Below are 16,944 nucleotides of genomic sequence, written 5' to 3' on the forward strand. Positions count from 1 at the left end.
TAAACAATTTCAAAATTATACTGTATGTGTGTATTTATATATAAATAATAAATATATACAGATATACAATATATTATGTAAAGAAAAACTTATTTTGAATACGATTAATTGCGATGAATCTTTTGACAGCACTAACACACATACACATGTATATGTGTGTGTGTGTGTGTGTACACACCCATATTTATATATTATATTACAGAGTCTCATGTAAATAAATGTACATTGTCATTACAAAACAAGTCTTTACAATTTCTTTATTAATGGCATTATTAGAGAAATTAAACAAATTATTGGATTAATTAAAGGTAAAAAATAATTACACAAAAAGCTTGCCATGACATTAATAATATCATATAGTATAAGGTTTAAATGCCAGACTCCATTTCAGCCTATTATGCAGTGTAATTAATTAATAGGCAGCCATTACTGGCAGATTGCTTTTACGTCAGGCTGAAATGAGAAAACTCAGTGATTGGTCTACGTCTGGCAGCCATTACAATGGAGGAATTGATACAGAGGGTGACTGGTGTTTCAAAAAGATTACCTGAGCAGGGTGCCCAATTCATTTAGCATCTTTTCTTTTCCTCCTAACATGCAAGTGACTCTGAGAGACAGAAAATGTGTTTTTTGACACAAGATTGCTTTTATGTACTCCATGGGACCTTTATTGAGCATAATACTGATTCTGTATAATATACTGAAACAATGATCCGGACTGTTTTTAAGAGATTTATTTATTTTTTTTAAATCCACTTTATTCTCTGCAGTATTGCAACACAGTGATGGAGCAACGCATCAATGGACTGTTACCTGAGCCTTTACAGATATTTCCACGAGGTGTGTATTGTGTGTGTTAGTGTGCTGGTCCAAATTACAGTTCAACACCGCAGCAGTAAATGTGCCCGAGGCCCACCTAGAGCCTAGATCACAGTTTAAAACCCATACTCAGCAATGCCCTGCTCACATGTGTTTGTGTATGAACATTTTCTGTTAGCAAAATCCCACTTTATTTTATACTCAGTGGCTTCTGTGAGAGGAATAAATATCAGTTTGGTTTAGTGAAGCAATGTCTTTCTGAATATATACGCATTCACACACGCAATATTCCTTATGATAGTTAAAGGCTCCCTAAGCTGTGTCTCAGTGTGTCTGTTTTGCAATGATGCAGATAGAATCATTCTGTCATTTTAAACATTTAATATATTCTGCTCATGATCTTTTTCACTGGCCTCACGTGATCTACAATCTAGTCAATTTTCTTTTCAGCCGGTAAGACCCCAGGGATCCGCAACATACACGGCCTGAAGGTATGTGTCTCAATGATTGTTTCAGCAGAGTTGGGCATGGATTGGTTATGCTGTGTACCACTTATTGAAATGTCAATTGAAGTCAAGACACTCTGTCTATCCGTTCCTCATTTTCTACCCCCTCTGTGCGTTTGATTTGTATTTTATCTGCTAAAATAAGAATTATTTGTTCTGCTTTCTATGTTACTCAATTAGATAACATTATACAAAATTATGCAATGTTAAAACAAAAACACGTTTAAAGCTTATGTGGTGATTTTATATTTTTGAGAAGTTTTTTATGCACAACACAACATTTTATGCATCTTATGCTCTTTTTATGCTCTCGTGCATCACCCGGAAAATATTATGAACTATTATTGCAATTTAAAATGGCTGTTTTGCATTTTATTATAGTTTGCAATGTAGTTTACACCAGTGATGGCAAAGCTGAATTTTCAGCAGTCATTACTCCAGTCTTTAGTGTCACATGATCCTTCAGAAATTATTCTAATATGCTGATGTGGTGATCAAGAAAAATCTTTTAATATTGAAAACATTTATGCTGCTTAGTATTTTTATGGTTTTGATACTTTTTTTTCAGGATTCTTTGATTAATAGAAAGTAAGTTTAATAGAAAGTTAATACAAAATAACGTAATTTATTTGAAATAGTAATCTTTTGCAACACTGTAAATGTCTATACTGTTTCTTTTAAATAATGAATGCATCCTTGCTGAATAAAAATATTAATTTGTTTAAAAAAAAAACTAATTAACCCCAGGTTTAGGGTGATGCAGTTTCTGTTTATTTAAATAGTGTGATACGGACCATCTTATTCTTGTTTTGCAATGGGTTTTGTTTAATTCTGGATTAATTGGCTTGATGAGAATAAAAAACCCTGATAAACCGATCTAAATGAGGTCTTCATAGACACTAATTAAGAAGAGAATCACTCCTTTACTGCACTACACTATACAACCTACAGACCTCAATTAATCTACTTATTTATATAGAGACTCTCTTTGAGCTTTTTCCGTCATTCTCCCACTGTGATCTGTTAGCATCAGCTTCATGAATCCTCTTTAATGACAAATAAAGGACGTGATGTTGATTCATTCTTTTTTTTTTTTTATTCAAGGATGTTCCCAGAGATATATTTAATTTTGCCTGATAGATGAAGTGACCCCTTTCCTCAAGCCTCTCTCTTTATTTCTCTCTGTCTCCCTCACAAAAGCCAATTAACCTTGCGGCCAAACCAGGCAGTTTGCTGTTGAATCACAGGTTAATTAGCACAGGGCTCTGATTGTCTTTGTTTGCCCGCAGGTGAACACGCGGCCCGAATCCTCGAGTGGCAGGGGCTCCTCTGCGGCTGATTCCCGGTCCAATGATAGGTGAGTGATCCCAGATCATGCCTGCCCTCATTGAGAGAAAAATCTTCTTTCTAAGATTTATTTTGTTTATAAATACAGATTAAGGTAACTACATTAATGATTCATTAGAAATACCTTTACGAAATCAGTAGTTGACTATAAAATGTGTTTAGATCTGTTTTGTTGGATGCTATTAAAGTTTTCCATATTGCTTGATCAGCAGCTTACAGTTATGAAATATATTACTAAGCGGTGGAATCTGATAGTAGTAGCAATGTTTTTTAACATTTATAATAAAAATAAATGTTTTTGAAGCATCAAAGCAGCATATTAGAATGTTTCTGATGAATCATGTGACACTGAAGACTGGAATGGCTGATAAGAAAATTTAGCTTTGCCATCACAGAAATCAATATCATTTTAATTAAAATAATTTTTGTATTCAACTAGAAAAGTTATTTTTAATTGTACTAATATTTAACAATGCTACTGTATTGTATTTTCGATCAAACATATGCAACCTTTGTGAGCATAAGATGCTTCTTTTAAAGCATCATCAAAAAAAATAAAAATCTTAATGACCCCAAACTTTTGAATTTTAGTGTATGTTACAAATGTAATTCCTGCTTATTTATGGATGGTTTTGTCCCATTATGGTGTCTTTGAGCTTTGGAAATCAGTCATGATAGAAGTAGAAAACGTTTTAAAAGAAATTAAAGGAATAATTTATTTTTAAGGAAAGTAAATATTAATCAATAAGGCCTTGTTGTGAACAGTTGAAGTTTGCCTTTTGAAAATATTTTTGAAGCTGAATTGAAAGTAATATGTGACCCTGGACCACAAAACCAGTCTTGAGTCGCTGGGGTATATTTGTAGCAATAGCCAAAAATACATTGTATGGGTCAAAATTATAAATTTTTCTTTTATGCCAAAAATCATTAGGATATGTTCCATGAAGATATTTTGTAAATTTCTTACCATACATGTATCTCAACTTAATTTTCGATAATTAATATGCATTGCTAAGAACTTCATTTGGACAACTTTAAAGGCAATTTTCTCAATATTTAGATTTTTTTGCACCATCAGATTCCAGATGTTCAAATGGTTGTATTTCGGCCAAATATTGTCCTATCATAACAAACCATACATCAATGGAAAGCTTATTTATTCAGCGTTCTGATGATGTATAAATCTCAATTTTGAAAAATTGACACTTAAGACTGGTTTTGTGGTCCAGGGTCACATATTCATTTATTTCATTATAAGAGTCTCAATAATGTCATTCTCTTTACAAGAGAAAGGAGTTTGCAGACTTCTTGCCCTAAACATACATCTGAAACATTTTTTCAGCATTAATTAGATTCTGTTTTAGAGAATGAAACCCCCTGGCTGGCACATACATTCTGAAGGGCAGTGTGTGTTATTCAGCAGTGATGTGGGGAAATGGAGTGCAGCAGATCATACTAGACAAATTATTCACATCTTACATTTCTAATGTGAAGTACCTGCTCTAAAAATTTACTCATCATGTCAGCTTTTTGCAAAGCTTTTACAAAATGTCATACTTTGTCTTTTCACTTCAGCAGTTTAAAGAAATCTTCAGCTGAGCTTAAGAAGATTTTGACGAATGGACAGGTATAGTAGCCCTCCCTTCACAACACACACACATTTACTTCTGCATACGTTCTGATGCAGACATATAATGCACAGTATTCCCACTTCAGTCGAATCTGATTATCTTGTTAGCGATGCTGTTTGCACTCATCCAGTGATGCTTGATATATCACATATCCCATTTAATTTGTCACCATAGCCCATGTGTGCGAATGTGAAAAAAAGCTTCTATTGATTGCTCCTAAAGGGCTGCTTTCTGACCGTTTCTCTGTGGTGTGGTTGAGATCTTTATCTTGAGTGATCAGAGCTGTATCTGTGTGTCCTTCTGCTCACCCCTCCCCGTTTCACTGTCACCCATTCTCCTCCCTCCACAGGCCCCCAGCAGGCCAGTCTGTCAACAAAAGTGTGTCAGATAGACAATTAAGACAGTCACATCCCCTGTGACACCTGTAACATGCGCAGTTAATGGAGCACTAGCATCCTCCCTCATGCATTCACACACGCACGGGCACACGCACACTTTAGCCTAATCGGATGTCCTGCACTGGGCCCCAGCAGTCAGGGTGTGGCCCGTCAGCAGAGCATTGACTTCACATCAGGTCCAGTTCACAAGAGAATTACTTCCCCTACGCGTACTTGTTAAGGCATATAGTTCTTGATATATGGAAATGATATCATATTGCTTGGTAGAAGATTTAACTATAATTCAATATAATAATATACTAATGAAAAATGCTGCTGTTAATAATAATAACAGCATCATCATTATTATAAAATGTTTATAATTTATTTGAATAAATATGAATAATTTATATATCCAGGCCAGATCGCCTGTCAGTCAAGCTCTTTGCAAAGGGTCAATTGACCTTACACTGGAATTTCAGTGTTTTTTTTTTGGACCCAAGTAGGTTTTTTTTTCCACTTGGTGTTGCTTTTACAATTGTGGGGTCTCTTTTGTCTCTGCCTTGCTTTCTCTTTTCTGTGTTCCTCAGTTTCTGTCTCTCAATTCATCAGCTCACTTTGGTTTGTTTTACCATTTTACACATTTATTGAGCTAAAGAAAAAAATAGAAAACTGCTGTAGTGGCAGTCTCATAGAGACAAGTATATGAATGCATGCATACACATACCCACCAAGGAAATAGACGATTCACCCACCCCCCTTGATTATTTAGAGTCTTTCTCTGTTTTTTTAGATAAATGAACATGACCTCCAGTACCAGGAGCAGCTTGGCCATGGAAATGGCGGAACAGTTTACAAGTGAGTTTTGCTGTCGTGGTTTTTACCTTGAGATTTAATTGGACTGATTGTGGTCAGCCTCTTCAAAGGTCGTCTTTACCCTTTATTGCAATCTATAGGTTTTAACCAGAGCCAGCAAATTGAATCACGAGAATGTAACTGAAAAGGAAAAAGTGTTTTGTTGTCCACACTCATGTTCTGATTAATTTTACATTGGTCTCACATGTGCTCATGTTTTCAGACATCCTTCAACAAACCCCAATATTATGAGTCATTAAATGTCTTGAGACATGTGACTTAAGGACAACCCTGATTTAGTGCTCATGAAGTTGAAGTGACTATTTTTGATCCTTTCTTAAGCTCCTTTCTGTGCCAAAGTGATATACCACAGCCTATACAGGACAGAGCAAGGTCATTGTCTTGCACTCACAATTCATTAAATTACATTCTTGAACCTATGCTGTTGACAAAGCTCTGTGTGTTTTTGTGGATAACACAGACTTTCATCATATGCTTCTCTTACTGGAGGAGCACCTCTGGGTTGTTGTAAATTGTTCAACCATTTTAAAAAAGCCAATACTGCAACCCAGACAAGAATGCAGTCTGGCGAGCTCAGCACTAAATGTGTTTGCCTAGAATTATTTTTCCCCTCAAACAAAAGAAACTGCTGAATTTTGCATTCATCTCCTAATTCAAAACTGTTTTTTCTTTTTAAAGTGTTAGATAGAAAAGTACAGCTGTTCTGAACATAAGTGGTCTGTATAGAGAAGGCGCTAAAAACCAATGCAAAATTGTAATACCAAGAAAGTTTTTTTTTTTTTTTAGTTCTATTTTGTTCTCTACATATTCATGAGCTTTAAAGAAGGGTAACATTTACTGTTATTGTGTTTCCTGCTCAGACTGACAGCTGCAGTGCAGTACAGGTAGCGGCAGGTGAAATGTAATATAATCTCTGATGTTGCTCGTAGGGAAATTTAGGCCAGTCTCTCATCCATCTCCACAGCTGTCCTCGATCACCTCTACTGTGCTCGCTCACATACACGGACTCTCCTTTATGCAAAACACACACCTTTGTGACCATCAGACTGCATACAGGATGGCGCCAAGGGTATTCACTTAAATTGCTTTTCTTAGGAATAAATACATTTTTTTTTCTGTAAGGCTTTCACCTAACCTGCACCCCTTGATGTTGTGTTACTGTGTTTATAGGCATGTTTCTTGCTCACATATCCAAGAAAAGATGAAGTAAACAAAAACATTCTTAAATTCATACACTAGAATTCTGAACAAATATATGCACAGATACAAGAATATACAGAATGATTGATGTAGACAAATGTCACTCTCAAAATTTCTCTTGAATTGGTTTTATGCTCTCGGCAACCAATAACTCACTGCTAAAAATGCCTTGTGATCAGCACAAACCATGTGAACGCTTAATTTAATGTAGTTGTGGTCATATATAGTTCTGTTCAAGGCTTTGGGGAATATTCACACATATATGTATATATAAATATAAATAATAATATATATACTGTATAAGCTTTTGATTATTTGCCTTTGACATTGTTTTTTGTCCCTACCATTTGTGATCCTATTAGAACTAACCTGCAACTCATTTTTGGGTCACGACCCACCGGGTGAGAACCATTGCTGTAGGCTTTGTTTCTTCTCGCGCACATCTCTTTGTGGCTTTCTTTCAGGTGAGGTGATCATCTGGTCATCTCAGGTTAGATGGCATTGAGAAAGAGACTGAGAGAACTGTCTGGTCTGCATTGGCCACTGTAATTGAAACCTGTTTGTGTGGTTGCATGCGTGTGTGTTCGTCTGCAAACGCACATGCATGGGATGGCTGTCTTCGAGAGATCCATGAATACTGCATGACAGAGCTTTCATTACCTCGGGCTCTGGAGTGTAAATAACAAACAGAGAATAGGGACACATTTACGGGGGTCAGGACCACACGTCACTATGTCACCTCGTCCTGACCATGCGTCTGTCAGTCTTAAGTCATTGCTGCATGACTTACTCAGCTGGGTCAAAGTTCAAGGACTTTATCTGAACTTTGCGAATGGGCTTAGTAGGATACATTACTGTTCAGAATGTCCTGAGGCGACCGTTTAGACAACATCATTGGTTGAGTTGGCATTAGTAAGTAGTCATTAAGCAGATGCTTTTATCCAAAGCAACTTATAGCGTACATATTACACAGTCGATTCCTATGGAGAGACCTGGGGTTAAATGTCTTGCTCAAGGGTGCAGTGGTGATGTTAATGACTCGCTACATGCGTGAAGTGAAACTAGCAACCTTCCGATAGTCAGCCATGAGCTTTATCACCTCCAACAGATATAGGTATTGATATCACTTGATTCTGACTATTCAGTTGTGTTCCTTCACATTTACTTGAACCCTTTAAGATTTAATTTTCAGTACATATTTTTGTGTTAACAATAAGCAAACATATCACTGAGCATCTGTGTATCTTGTATGGCGCAGAATCTTCCGAAGTGTAAAGTGTACCTGCAGTGGACACTGAGGTGAGATGGGATCGAGTGTCTTCGTTCTAAATGAGGGAAGTTAGCCGTCGCGTCACTTAGAGCGACATTAATTAAAGGCTTGCCGGAGTTACGAGGTGTCTGGAGCTGTAACCAGATCAGCCATCTATTTCCCATAAATCACATGCACTGTCTCAAACACAAACCACTACCAATTTTTTTACTGCAGGCATATGCGCACATACATACAGAGATTCGTAATCAAATCAGTCTTTTTCTTGTTCTGTCGTTTCTTTTCTCATTTACACAAACACGCATACCGTGCGCCTGTGTTGTTGAATCCACCCTCGTTTGGCAGCTGTCTGTTGTTATAGTATATTATCTGGTGGAATGGACCGTGTCGTGGGTTATTGTAACCCAACCCCTCTTCAGCACCTACTGCAGTAACCAGATCCACTGCTCGGAATGAGCAAGGATCATAATTAAATAATTGCGGCTTTGCCGTTAATTCGACCTGTAACAGGAGGCCTGTCTGGGAGAGCTCACGCTGAAACAGGAACGGAGCCGATAACGCTCCACAGCTCAGAATGGCTGAGGTTTCGCAGGTGACTGACTCAGGGTTGACCTCACCTGCATTTGACACTTAGGATGAGGACACCCCTCCTCTGAGCTCTTTTTCGTAGCGATTAAGCTGCTGATAATCTGTAAATAAATACAAATGTTTAAAAAGCACCTGGGTGTTTGTCTTAGTCATATGGATGTACATCTCAGGTTCCTCTGACTTAAACAAAACCCTGAACATAGTTTCCATCCTTAAATGTCAATCATTGAATGTCTGTCCCTATTTTTTTTTATTTTTTTTTTTTATTGTGTGTATAGTGGCTACAAAAAAAGTGTTTGGACGCTTAAGCAAAGTTTAAAATGTTTAATTGCATAAGATAAAAATACAGATACATGTGTGTGTGTTTGTGTGTGTGTTTGTGTTTGTGTTATGTCACATAGTTTGGGGTCCGTAAGATATTGTAATGTTTTTGAAAGAAGTCTTATGCTCACAAATGCTGCAGTTTAAAAATGATCACAAATAGTAAAAAAAAAAAAAAAAAGTAATATTGTGAAAAATGAATGTTTTCTGCTCTAATAAATGATAAATGTAATGTATTCCTGTGAAGGCAAAGCTGGATTTTTTTTTAGCTATTACTCCAGTCTTCAGTGTCACATGATCCTTCAGTAATCAGTCTAATATGTTGAACTGGTGCTCAAGAAATATTTCTTATGATTAATGTTGAAAACACTTGTGCTGCTTATTTTTTGTGAAAACCATGATTTTTAAGGATTCTTTGATGAATAGAAAGTTCAAAAGAACAGCATTTATTTAAAATGGATTTTTTTTTTTTGTAAAATTGTAAATGTCTTTACTTATACTTTTTATCAATTTAATGCATCCTTGCTGAATAAATTTCATTTATTTAAAACCTTTCCCAAGCTTTTGAAGAGTAGTCTGTGTATACATTTAGATTTTTTTGTTTGTACATTTTACAAAGGTAAGGTACTGCTAAGAAAATTTGCATTGCCATTAATTGTACATTTTTTCCATTTTGACAGAGCTTACCACTTGCTTGGGAAGAGAATTGTAGCGGTGAAGGTAAGAACAATACATGTCTCTGTATGCTTTAGAGCCTCAAGCTCTGGAACTGAAAGCGACCCCTCAAACGTTATGTTAACTTATAGGAATTCACTGGTTTTCCTTAGTACACTTAATAAAACTTGTACATATTTTGTAGATTACATATTGGCAGAGCTATTCGGCTCGCATACAACAACCATGAAAACACATAAAGACCCAACATATGATATTATAGCACACATTCAACTAACAGGTAAGAAAATCATACAGCTAGTTTGCTTTTTAAATAGATAAAGAACCTACAGAGCTAAAGAGGTGACCTCAGGCGGCTCTGTTGCAGGTGGACTTCACTGCGGCAAGATGCAATGAATAACCGCTGGAGATGTTAATTGTGCTCTACTAATTGAAGTACAAAAGAGCAAATCCAGCCCTCCTACACACTTTGCCTCAGTTAAGCATGATTGAGAACCTGTGGCCCTCATACGCTAGAGTGGCTCTTTCTTTTTCTATCTTAGCTGGTCTCTGTTCTGTCATTTCTTCTACTCTTTCTCCCTCTTCCCATCATCCTCATTGACATCTGTTTAGTTTACTTTTATCCTCTCACTTCTCTTCTGTCTTATCTCCTATCTGTCCTCCTCTCCTCTCGTTTCTTCTGCTGTGTCTGCTCATCTTTCCGTCTGCGCTCTGCCTGGGTCTGCTCGAGCAGGGCTATCTATTTGGCTAAGGCTGTAAGTGATCTCTGCTGAGCTTTAACTGCGTGGCCTTGCCTTACTGCCTTACCTGTAATCAATTATTTCAGTGGGAGGCTGATAATCTAACCTTAACTAAAGAAGCATTTTAGCTAGTCGCTGCTTCATTACAAAAGTGGAGAAGAGAGAGAGATCAAACACCTAGATTGCAACAAAAAACAAACCGTTTTTATTTCAGAACTTTGTAATATTAGATGAAACTTTGGCCTCGGAATATCTCTTTGGGAGTTTAAATGCCTGCTTTTAATATTTTTTAAGTGGTAGGCTGTTTATTTTCCTGTCAGTTCTGGTTAAAGAGAAACTCTTTGAGCATGTTTCTCAAGCATTCACTCTCAAACTCAAAATCCAGCTGAAACAGAAGTATTGATGCACAGAAAAGTATACTTGAATGACTGTATATGTTTGCATGTTGTTTTTACCTGATGCAAAAGTGTCGGGGAAATAAGGCAGTGAAGTGTCTAGCACTGCATGTGTGAGTTTGATATAACAAACTTTGCTTATGAGTTCTGTTTGGGTGTAAATGGATTTCATTTGGGATTTCAACTTACTCATTTGATAGTTCAGAAAGGTCAATGTGAGTGTTTATTTGTTTATTGAAATGCTGTCCTTATGCTTCTACTGTAGGTTATTCCTCTCGATATCACCGTGGAGCTCCAGAAGCAGATCATGTCAGAGCTTGAGATCCTTTATAAGGTCTGAACCTCTTTTTATGCCTGCTTGATTACTTAATCTGTATCTATAGGGTAGTACTGTATATGTGTATTTCAGTCCTCTTTTCCAGACCTAATTTTGAAAATGTGCTCACCCAGTATGACCAGTGACTTACAATGCTTTAGTCATATCAGTTTCTTACTTCCCTCTCAATAACTAAACTTAGAGCATTTTACACTCAAGTGTTACTTTGTTAGCCTTGAGAGTGTCTGTGGGAAGTAACACCTGAATGCTCTCAATGTTTTGTTCTTGGTAAAGTTTGGAGCCACTTTCCAGGTAAAAACCAAATTCATTTAGAGCTGTGTGTGGTTTCAGCTTTCAGATTAGGTGTATGACTGTGATAAGGATAAAAGAAATGTCATGAATTATTCAGGGATCAACGCCTATGTAGTTCAGTCCACCTGTTCCTGTAACCTGCTCTGACAACAGATGCAGGATAGACTTTAATTTATTACAAATCACCCTTTGCAACAATGAGCCAGTCGCATAGAATAATCAGCCAATTTCACATTCTGAATAAAATACTGCCGCATTAGCATTACATGACTTTCTACAAATAACTACCAGCCAAAGTCTTAATGAAACAAATCATTGAGAACCCTTTCGATGAATCATGCAAAATTTATCAGTAAACTCAATAAACTGTTGGCCAAAAAGTATAAATAAATATCCTCTTCATCAAGTGTTCATATCAAAGAATCCTGTTTTACAGTTTCCACAAAAATATTAAGCAGCACATTCTTGGTGAGATTTTTCCAAAAGCATTAAAAAAAATTGTACAGAGCCCGAACTTTCCAGTGGTAGTGTACATTAATGATAAAGTGCTAAATGTGTTATGGGCATATAAATGTTTTACCATAGTTTTGATATATTTGATTGTGTTGTTTACAGTGTGATTCTCCATACATCATAAAGTTCTACAGTGCTTTCTTTGTGGAGAACAGAATATCGATATGCACTGAGTTTATGGATGGTAAGTCTCATCGGTTTTGACATTTGTGAGGCTTCTGGGAGGCAACAGTCACAAAAGAAAGCATCACTCATAATATGTGAAATTTAATTGTATTTATTTGTTTTAAATGTAGGTGGCTCTCTGGATGTCTACTGGAGAATCCCAGAGCATGTCTTGGGCAGAATTGCTGTTGCGGTAAGTCCTCTTCAAGTCACAAAACTGTTATCAAATAAGTGTATGAGGGAATTTTGAAAGCTTGGATTTTGGAGTTTACGACATGTTCAAGAATCTGTTACAGCTCAGACAAGTATGTGTATGTGTGCTTTTTCTTTGTAACATTTTATTAGTGCTGAATTGTCATTGCTCTCGTTTCTGACCCTCATTACCCTCTCCCACACACTTCCTCACAATAATCAAAGATACGCCACTGTTCAGATAATTTACAGCTCTATCCTCTACAGACATAGCTCTCAAACCCTTTTGAGTCTCTTCTGAGTTTGTTTTCAATGAGAGTGACTGTGTGTGTCTGTAGGTGGTAAAAGGATTAACGTACCTCTGGAGCCTGAAGATTTTACACAGAGGTGAGAGAACTATTGTTATGTAATTTGTAAAATGTGTAAAAATACTGATAATATCGAAATGTTGGATATTGATCTTGATAAATTAACTAGTTAACTATTAATGAAAGGACTGTTCATTTGTTCTTAATGCACAGGTTATTTTTAAATTTGCTTATTAAAATATGCAATAAATAATAAAAGTCGAAATCTCCTCTAGATTACACTGCAGAAGTTCAGTAATCTAGTGACATCTATAATGTTAAATGCTGGCATATATAATTTTGAGTCACTGTGTAAATGCATTGTATCTCTGTGCAGATGTGAAACCTCCAACATGCTGGTTAACACACGGGGTCAGGTCAAACTGTGTGACTTTGGAGTCAGCACACAGGTACGTGTTAATTAATTTGGATCCTGTGACTACTTGCGTGCATTTTTGTTTGTCTGCATGAATGCATATACTCACACAAGTGCTTCTCATGTGTATGTATGTTGTGAGCACAGTCAGCTCAGATCAGCCATTGTCCCATCAGTCTCAATGTCTCTGTTCTCTTCTCTATCTTGTTCCTCCAGGGACTTTTTGCCTTTGCTCCCTAACCCCCAGATACCCCCTAGATTGCTCCTCTCCTCTCACTTCCAGCTCTTTGTAATTACCACATTGACCAGATATTCAGTGTGTGTGAGTGACGGCGTGTGCGTGCGTGTGGCTGGAGACAATAGCGTAGACTGAGAAAGTCAGCATCAGTCTCTCCACCTCTAATACACTCAGGAGTCCAACAATGGGACCCAATCACTCCAAACGGCCCTCTTTTAATTAATATTCATACCCATGTTCCCCGAAGAGATTCAAGCTGAGGCTGACCCCTGGATAAGGTGCGTGTGTGTGCGTGTGTTCTCCTCTGTGCCCGTCCAGACCATGACACTGTAGAGTAAACCTATGTCTCTCTTATTCACTTACACACACGCGCACACAGACGCACGTCAGGCCACGGGGGAAAGCTCTCATTATGTTTGTCCTGTCATTGCTGACATGTGCCATTGTGCCCGGATCTCACTGTCTCTCCCCTGTGAGAGTACAGACTAAAATTAAACCAGGCTGGCATTTCAATAACACTCCGCAATAACACACTCTTTTCAGTAGATTTAAATCAGTTCCTCTTACTGTGTCCTTTAGCATATGGAAGAGAGCTCAGGTCGTCTGCTGTCACATCTGTACTGAATTTCAGTGTTTAAACAGAGATAACTGTGCTGCTTCTATCAGAGGACTGAATGTGATGGCTTGTCTATATTATTTTTACCTGTGCACATACAGAGGGGGTAATGTTTCACCTTTGAGGCTGAAGTGTGATGGTACTAGATATCCAGTACTGTCACAGCTAAGATCTACATCAGTTATTAGGATAGGCAAGAGGAATCTATTTGTTCGTTGGTTTTGAAGATAGCACTTCAAAACTAACAGGTTTCACTTGTTAGGTTTAGTTAATGCATTCTTTTACAGAGTTGATTAATGTACTGTAGGTTAATGTTGATTTCTGTATGTAACATTTTAATTAACATTAACAAACCAAATTTTTTTGTGAAGGGCTACGTATCCTTTTAGATGATGACTATTACTGTTGTTCATGCTTGAGATAAATCCATAAAACTTGATTTAAAAATCAAATTTGCTGCTTAAAGGGATAGTTCACCCCAAAAATAGGTCTGTCAACATTTACTGTCCCTGACATTGTTCCAGACACACATGACTGACTTTTTTCTGTAAAACAACAACAACAACAACCTTGGCAACTAAACCATTACCACTGAAGATATCTTTTTTTTTTTTTTTTTTTCGGGAGTGAGCTTGCTCTGAACTGAAGTGATTGACAGCTTCAGTGATTATGAAGGGAGCACTCTTTGCTTGTTATCTGTATGATCCATTAAAGGAAGAATTTTTCATGCTGCACACAATGCCAAGTTTTGAGAGTTACATCCACATTTAAATGCATGGTTGAATCCTAAATTGTCATGAATGAATGTAATAACTCAAAATTGATCTGTGAAGGCCACACTACTGTATCATTTACAAATAATTATTCCTTTCTAAAAATGTTTCTCCTGCTTTCATCCACAGTTGGTGAACTCCATTGCTAAAACGTACGTTGGAACCAATGCATACATGGCGGTAAGCTGCATTCATACCTGTAATAATTTTTCTGTTCAGTCTTTAATGTTATTTTACTTGAATATAGAATGCATAGCTCATGCATATTTGGTTGTAAAGGCTGTCAGTCAAGTATGTGCCTGTAATGAACACAATACAATCAAATGATTTTTAAGGAAAAATACAAATGCTTTATGCTTTCTAAAGTACGATTTACACTCATGCACACACACATTTTGACAACAGAGCTTGTTAAATAGCTCAGACAGAAATCAGGAATGAATGTTTGTGTGGCCTTCAGTGCCACCATTCTACTCTAATTACAATTCATATGCAGATTTGTACACTGCATTGTAATGATTCTTCATGTGACTTTGTACCTCTGTAGCCAGAGCGGATATCAGGGGAACAGTATGGTATTCACTCAGACGTGTGGAGCGTTGGAATCTCTTTCATGGAGGTAAAACAGCCATATAATAATTTCTTATAAACACCCATGTATACACACAGCCCAGCGTTTGTAGTTCGGGTGGACTGGTGTCAGTGTTTCTGCTGAGTGCAGTTGATAGTCCCTGCAGGCAGCCTGTCCAAACAGATGTTGGCCTACAGCTATGCATGGATCACACTCAAGATCTCCCACTGACTGCTTTACACACACACACACACACACACACACACACACACACACAGACTCTGCTCTGCTATCGTTTTGGACCCTCTCCTTTCAAATTCACATGTGAGCATAAAGTAAGGAATGAGATTTTGTGTGCATGCATGTGGTTTCTATATATAAAAATGGGATTAATAAATGGTGAAGACATAATATTAAGGACAAAATGTGTGTGTAGTGAAACATTAAAGAAAATGAGTGTGTGTGTGTGTGTGTGTGTGTAAGAGTGAAAGATTTGGAGTCAGTGTGGCAAAACGCTATCAATCACTCAGCCAGCAGAACGTCCAGTAATTAGAGTGCTGTGTTCTCTGTTCCAGAGGTGTGTGTGTTTGTTCCTGAAAAAGAGAAGAGAGGTGAATGAGTATAGTGAATTTTTTTGTATTGGATGTTTTTCTAAGCAGAAACCAGCAGCAAGAACTGTACGTATGAGTGGATTTGATTTTAATATGGTTGTTTGATTCGTGTACTGAAAATGCCGTGCTGGTAGTTCTCATTGGCTTTATTGATTCCCATTTTGTAATTGTCAGCGCTTCTCATTGGCTGTGATGAATTGTTATTGTATCCCTCCACTCAATCCCTTCATTGTATTTATCAATACTGTTAGATATTATCAGTGAGACGTTTAGGGAGGGAAATATCAAGGGTCATATGGATTGACATTATCATGAGTTGATGAACAGTATATTGATTTGATTATGATTTAGTATTGACCTTAGCATGTTGTTAGGGACGTGATCGATTCGGCTCGGCTGCTGGAATGTTTAAGTAGTTTGGGTGAATTACCTCTGTTCTGTTGGCAGATTTCTTAACTAATGAACTGAACTCACCTACTGAACTGAGATTGGTATGTTAGATTTAATAAATGAATGCACTGTGGTTTGATTTGGATTAATTCTCTAAATGCAACTGGAATGTAATTAAAGTAAGGTTTGAAAATAGGTTTATTTTTAATTTGACTTTTTGCTTCTGGGTTTGCTGCATTTTCCACATCTGTTCTTTATTTCAACATGTGCTGTAGACTTCACAGAATAACACCTGCTGAAGCACATACACCTGCTGTGATGCTGGGATGTAGACAGGATTATAAATATAACTGCTCCTTGAACCCTTGTGAAAAAGAAGTGCACTTACTGTATTGTATTGAATGTGCACTGAATTTTTACAATATTAATGAAATAAATGGGCATTTGAGAGAGTGTTTTAATAATCATTTGTCATGCTTTAAAGAAGTACACTTATTCTGAAGTGTTGACTAACATACTAAAGCATATATAAAGTACTTGACTATACAGTATCTCACAAAAGTGAGTACACCCCTCACATTTCAGCAAAAAGTTTAGTATATCTTCTCAAGGGACAATACTACACAAATGAAACTTGGATATATTTTAGAGTAGTCAATGTGCAGCTTGTATAGAAGTACAAATTTACTGTCCTCTAAATATAACTCAGCATATAGCCATTATTGTCCAAATAACTGACAACAAAATTGAGTACACCCTAAGTGAACATGTCAAAACTG

At 36.9% G+C, this 16,944-nt stretch overlaps 1 protein-coding gene across 1 annotated transcript in view; it reads left to right on the forward strand.

Moving 5' to 3' along the window:
* The window catches only part of map2k5 (mitogen-activated protein kinase kinase 5), a 53,054-nt gene that overhangs the window by 7,643 nt on the left and 28,467 nt on the right, over positions 1-16,944 (forward strand). Inside the window, 14 exon segments of the mRNA XM_058782096.1 lie at positions 771-840; positions 1,270-1,310; positions 2,615-2,682; positions 4,248-4,299; positions 5,474-5,538; positions 9,616-9,655; positions 11,011-11,079; positions 11,989-12,070; positions 12,183-12,244; positions 12,582-12,630; positions 12,928-12,936; positions 12,939-13,000; positions 14,723-14,773; positions 15,141-15,212. Coding sequence (XP_058638079.1) covers positions 771-840; positions 1,270-1,310; positions 2,615-2,682; positions 4,248-4,299; positions 5,474-5,538; positions 9,616-9,655; positions 11,011-11,079; positions 11,989-12,070; positions 12,183-12,244; positions 12,582-12,630; positions 12,928-12,936; positions 12,939-13,000; positions 14,723-14,773; positions 15,141-15,212 — 792 coding nt within the window.

This window comes from Onychostoma macrolepis, chromosome 07 (genome assembly GCF_012432095.1).
Source record: "Onychostoma macrolepis isolate SWU-2019 chromosome 07, ASM1243209v1, whole genome shotgun sequence".
NCBI lineage: Eukaryota > Metazoa > Chordata > Actinopteri > Cypriniformes > Cyprinidae > Onychostoma > Onychostoma macrolepis.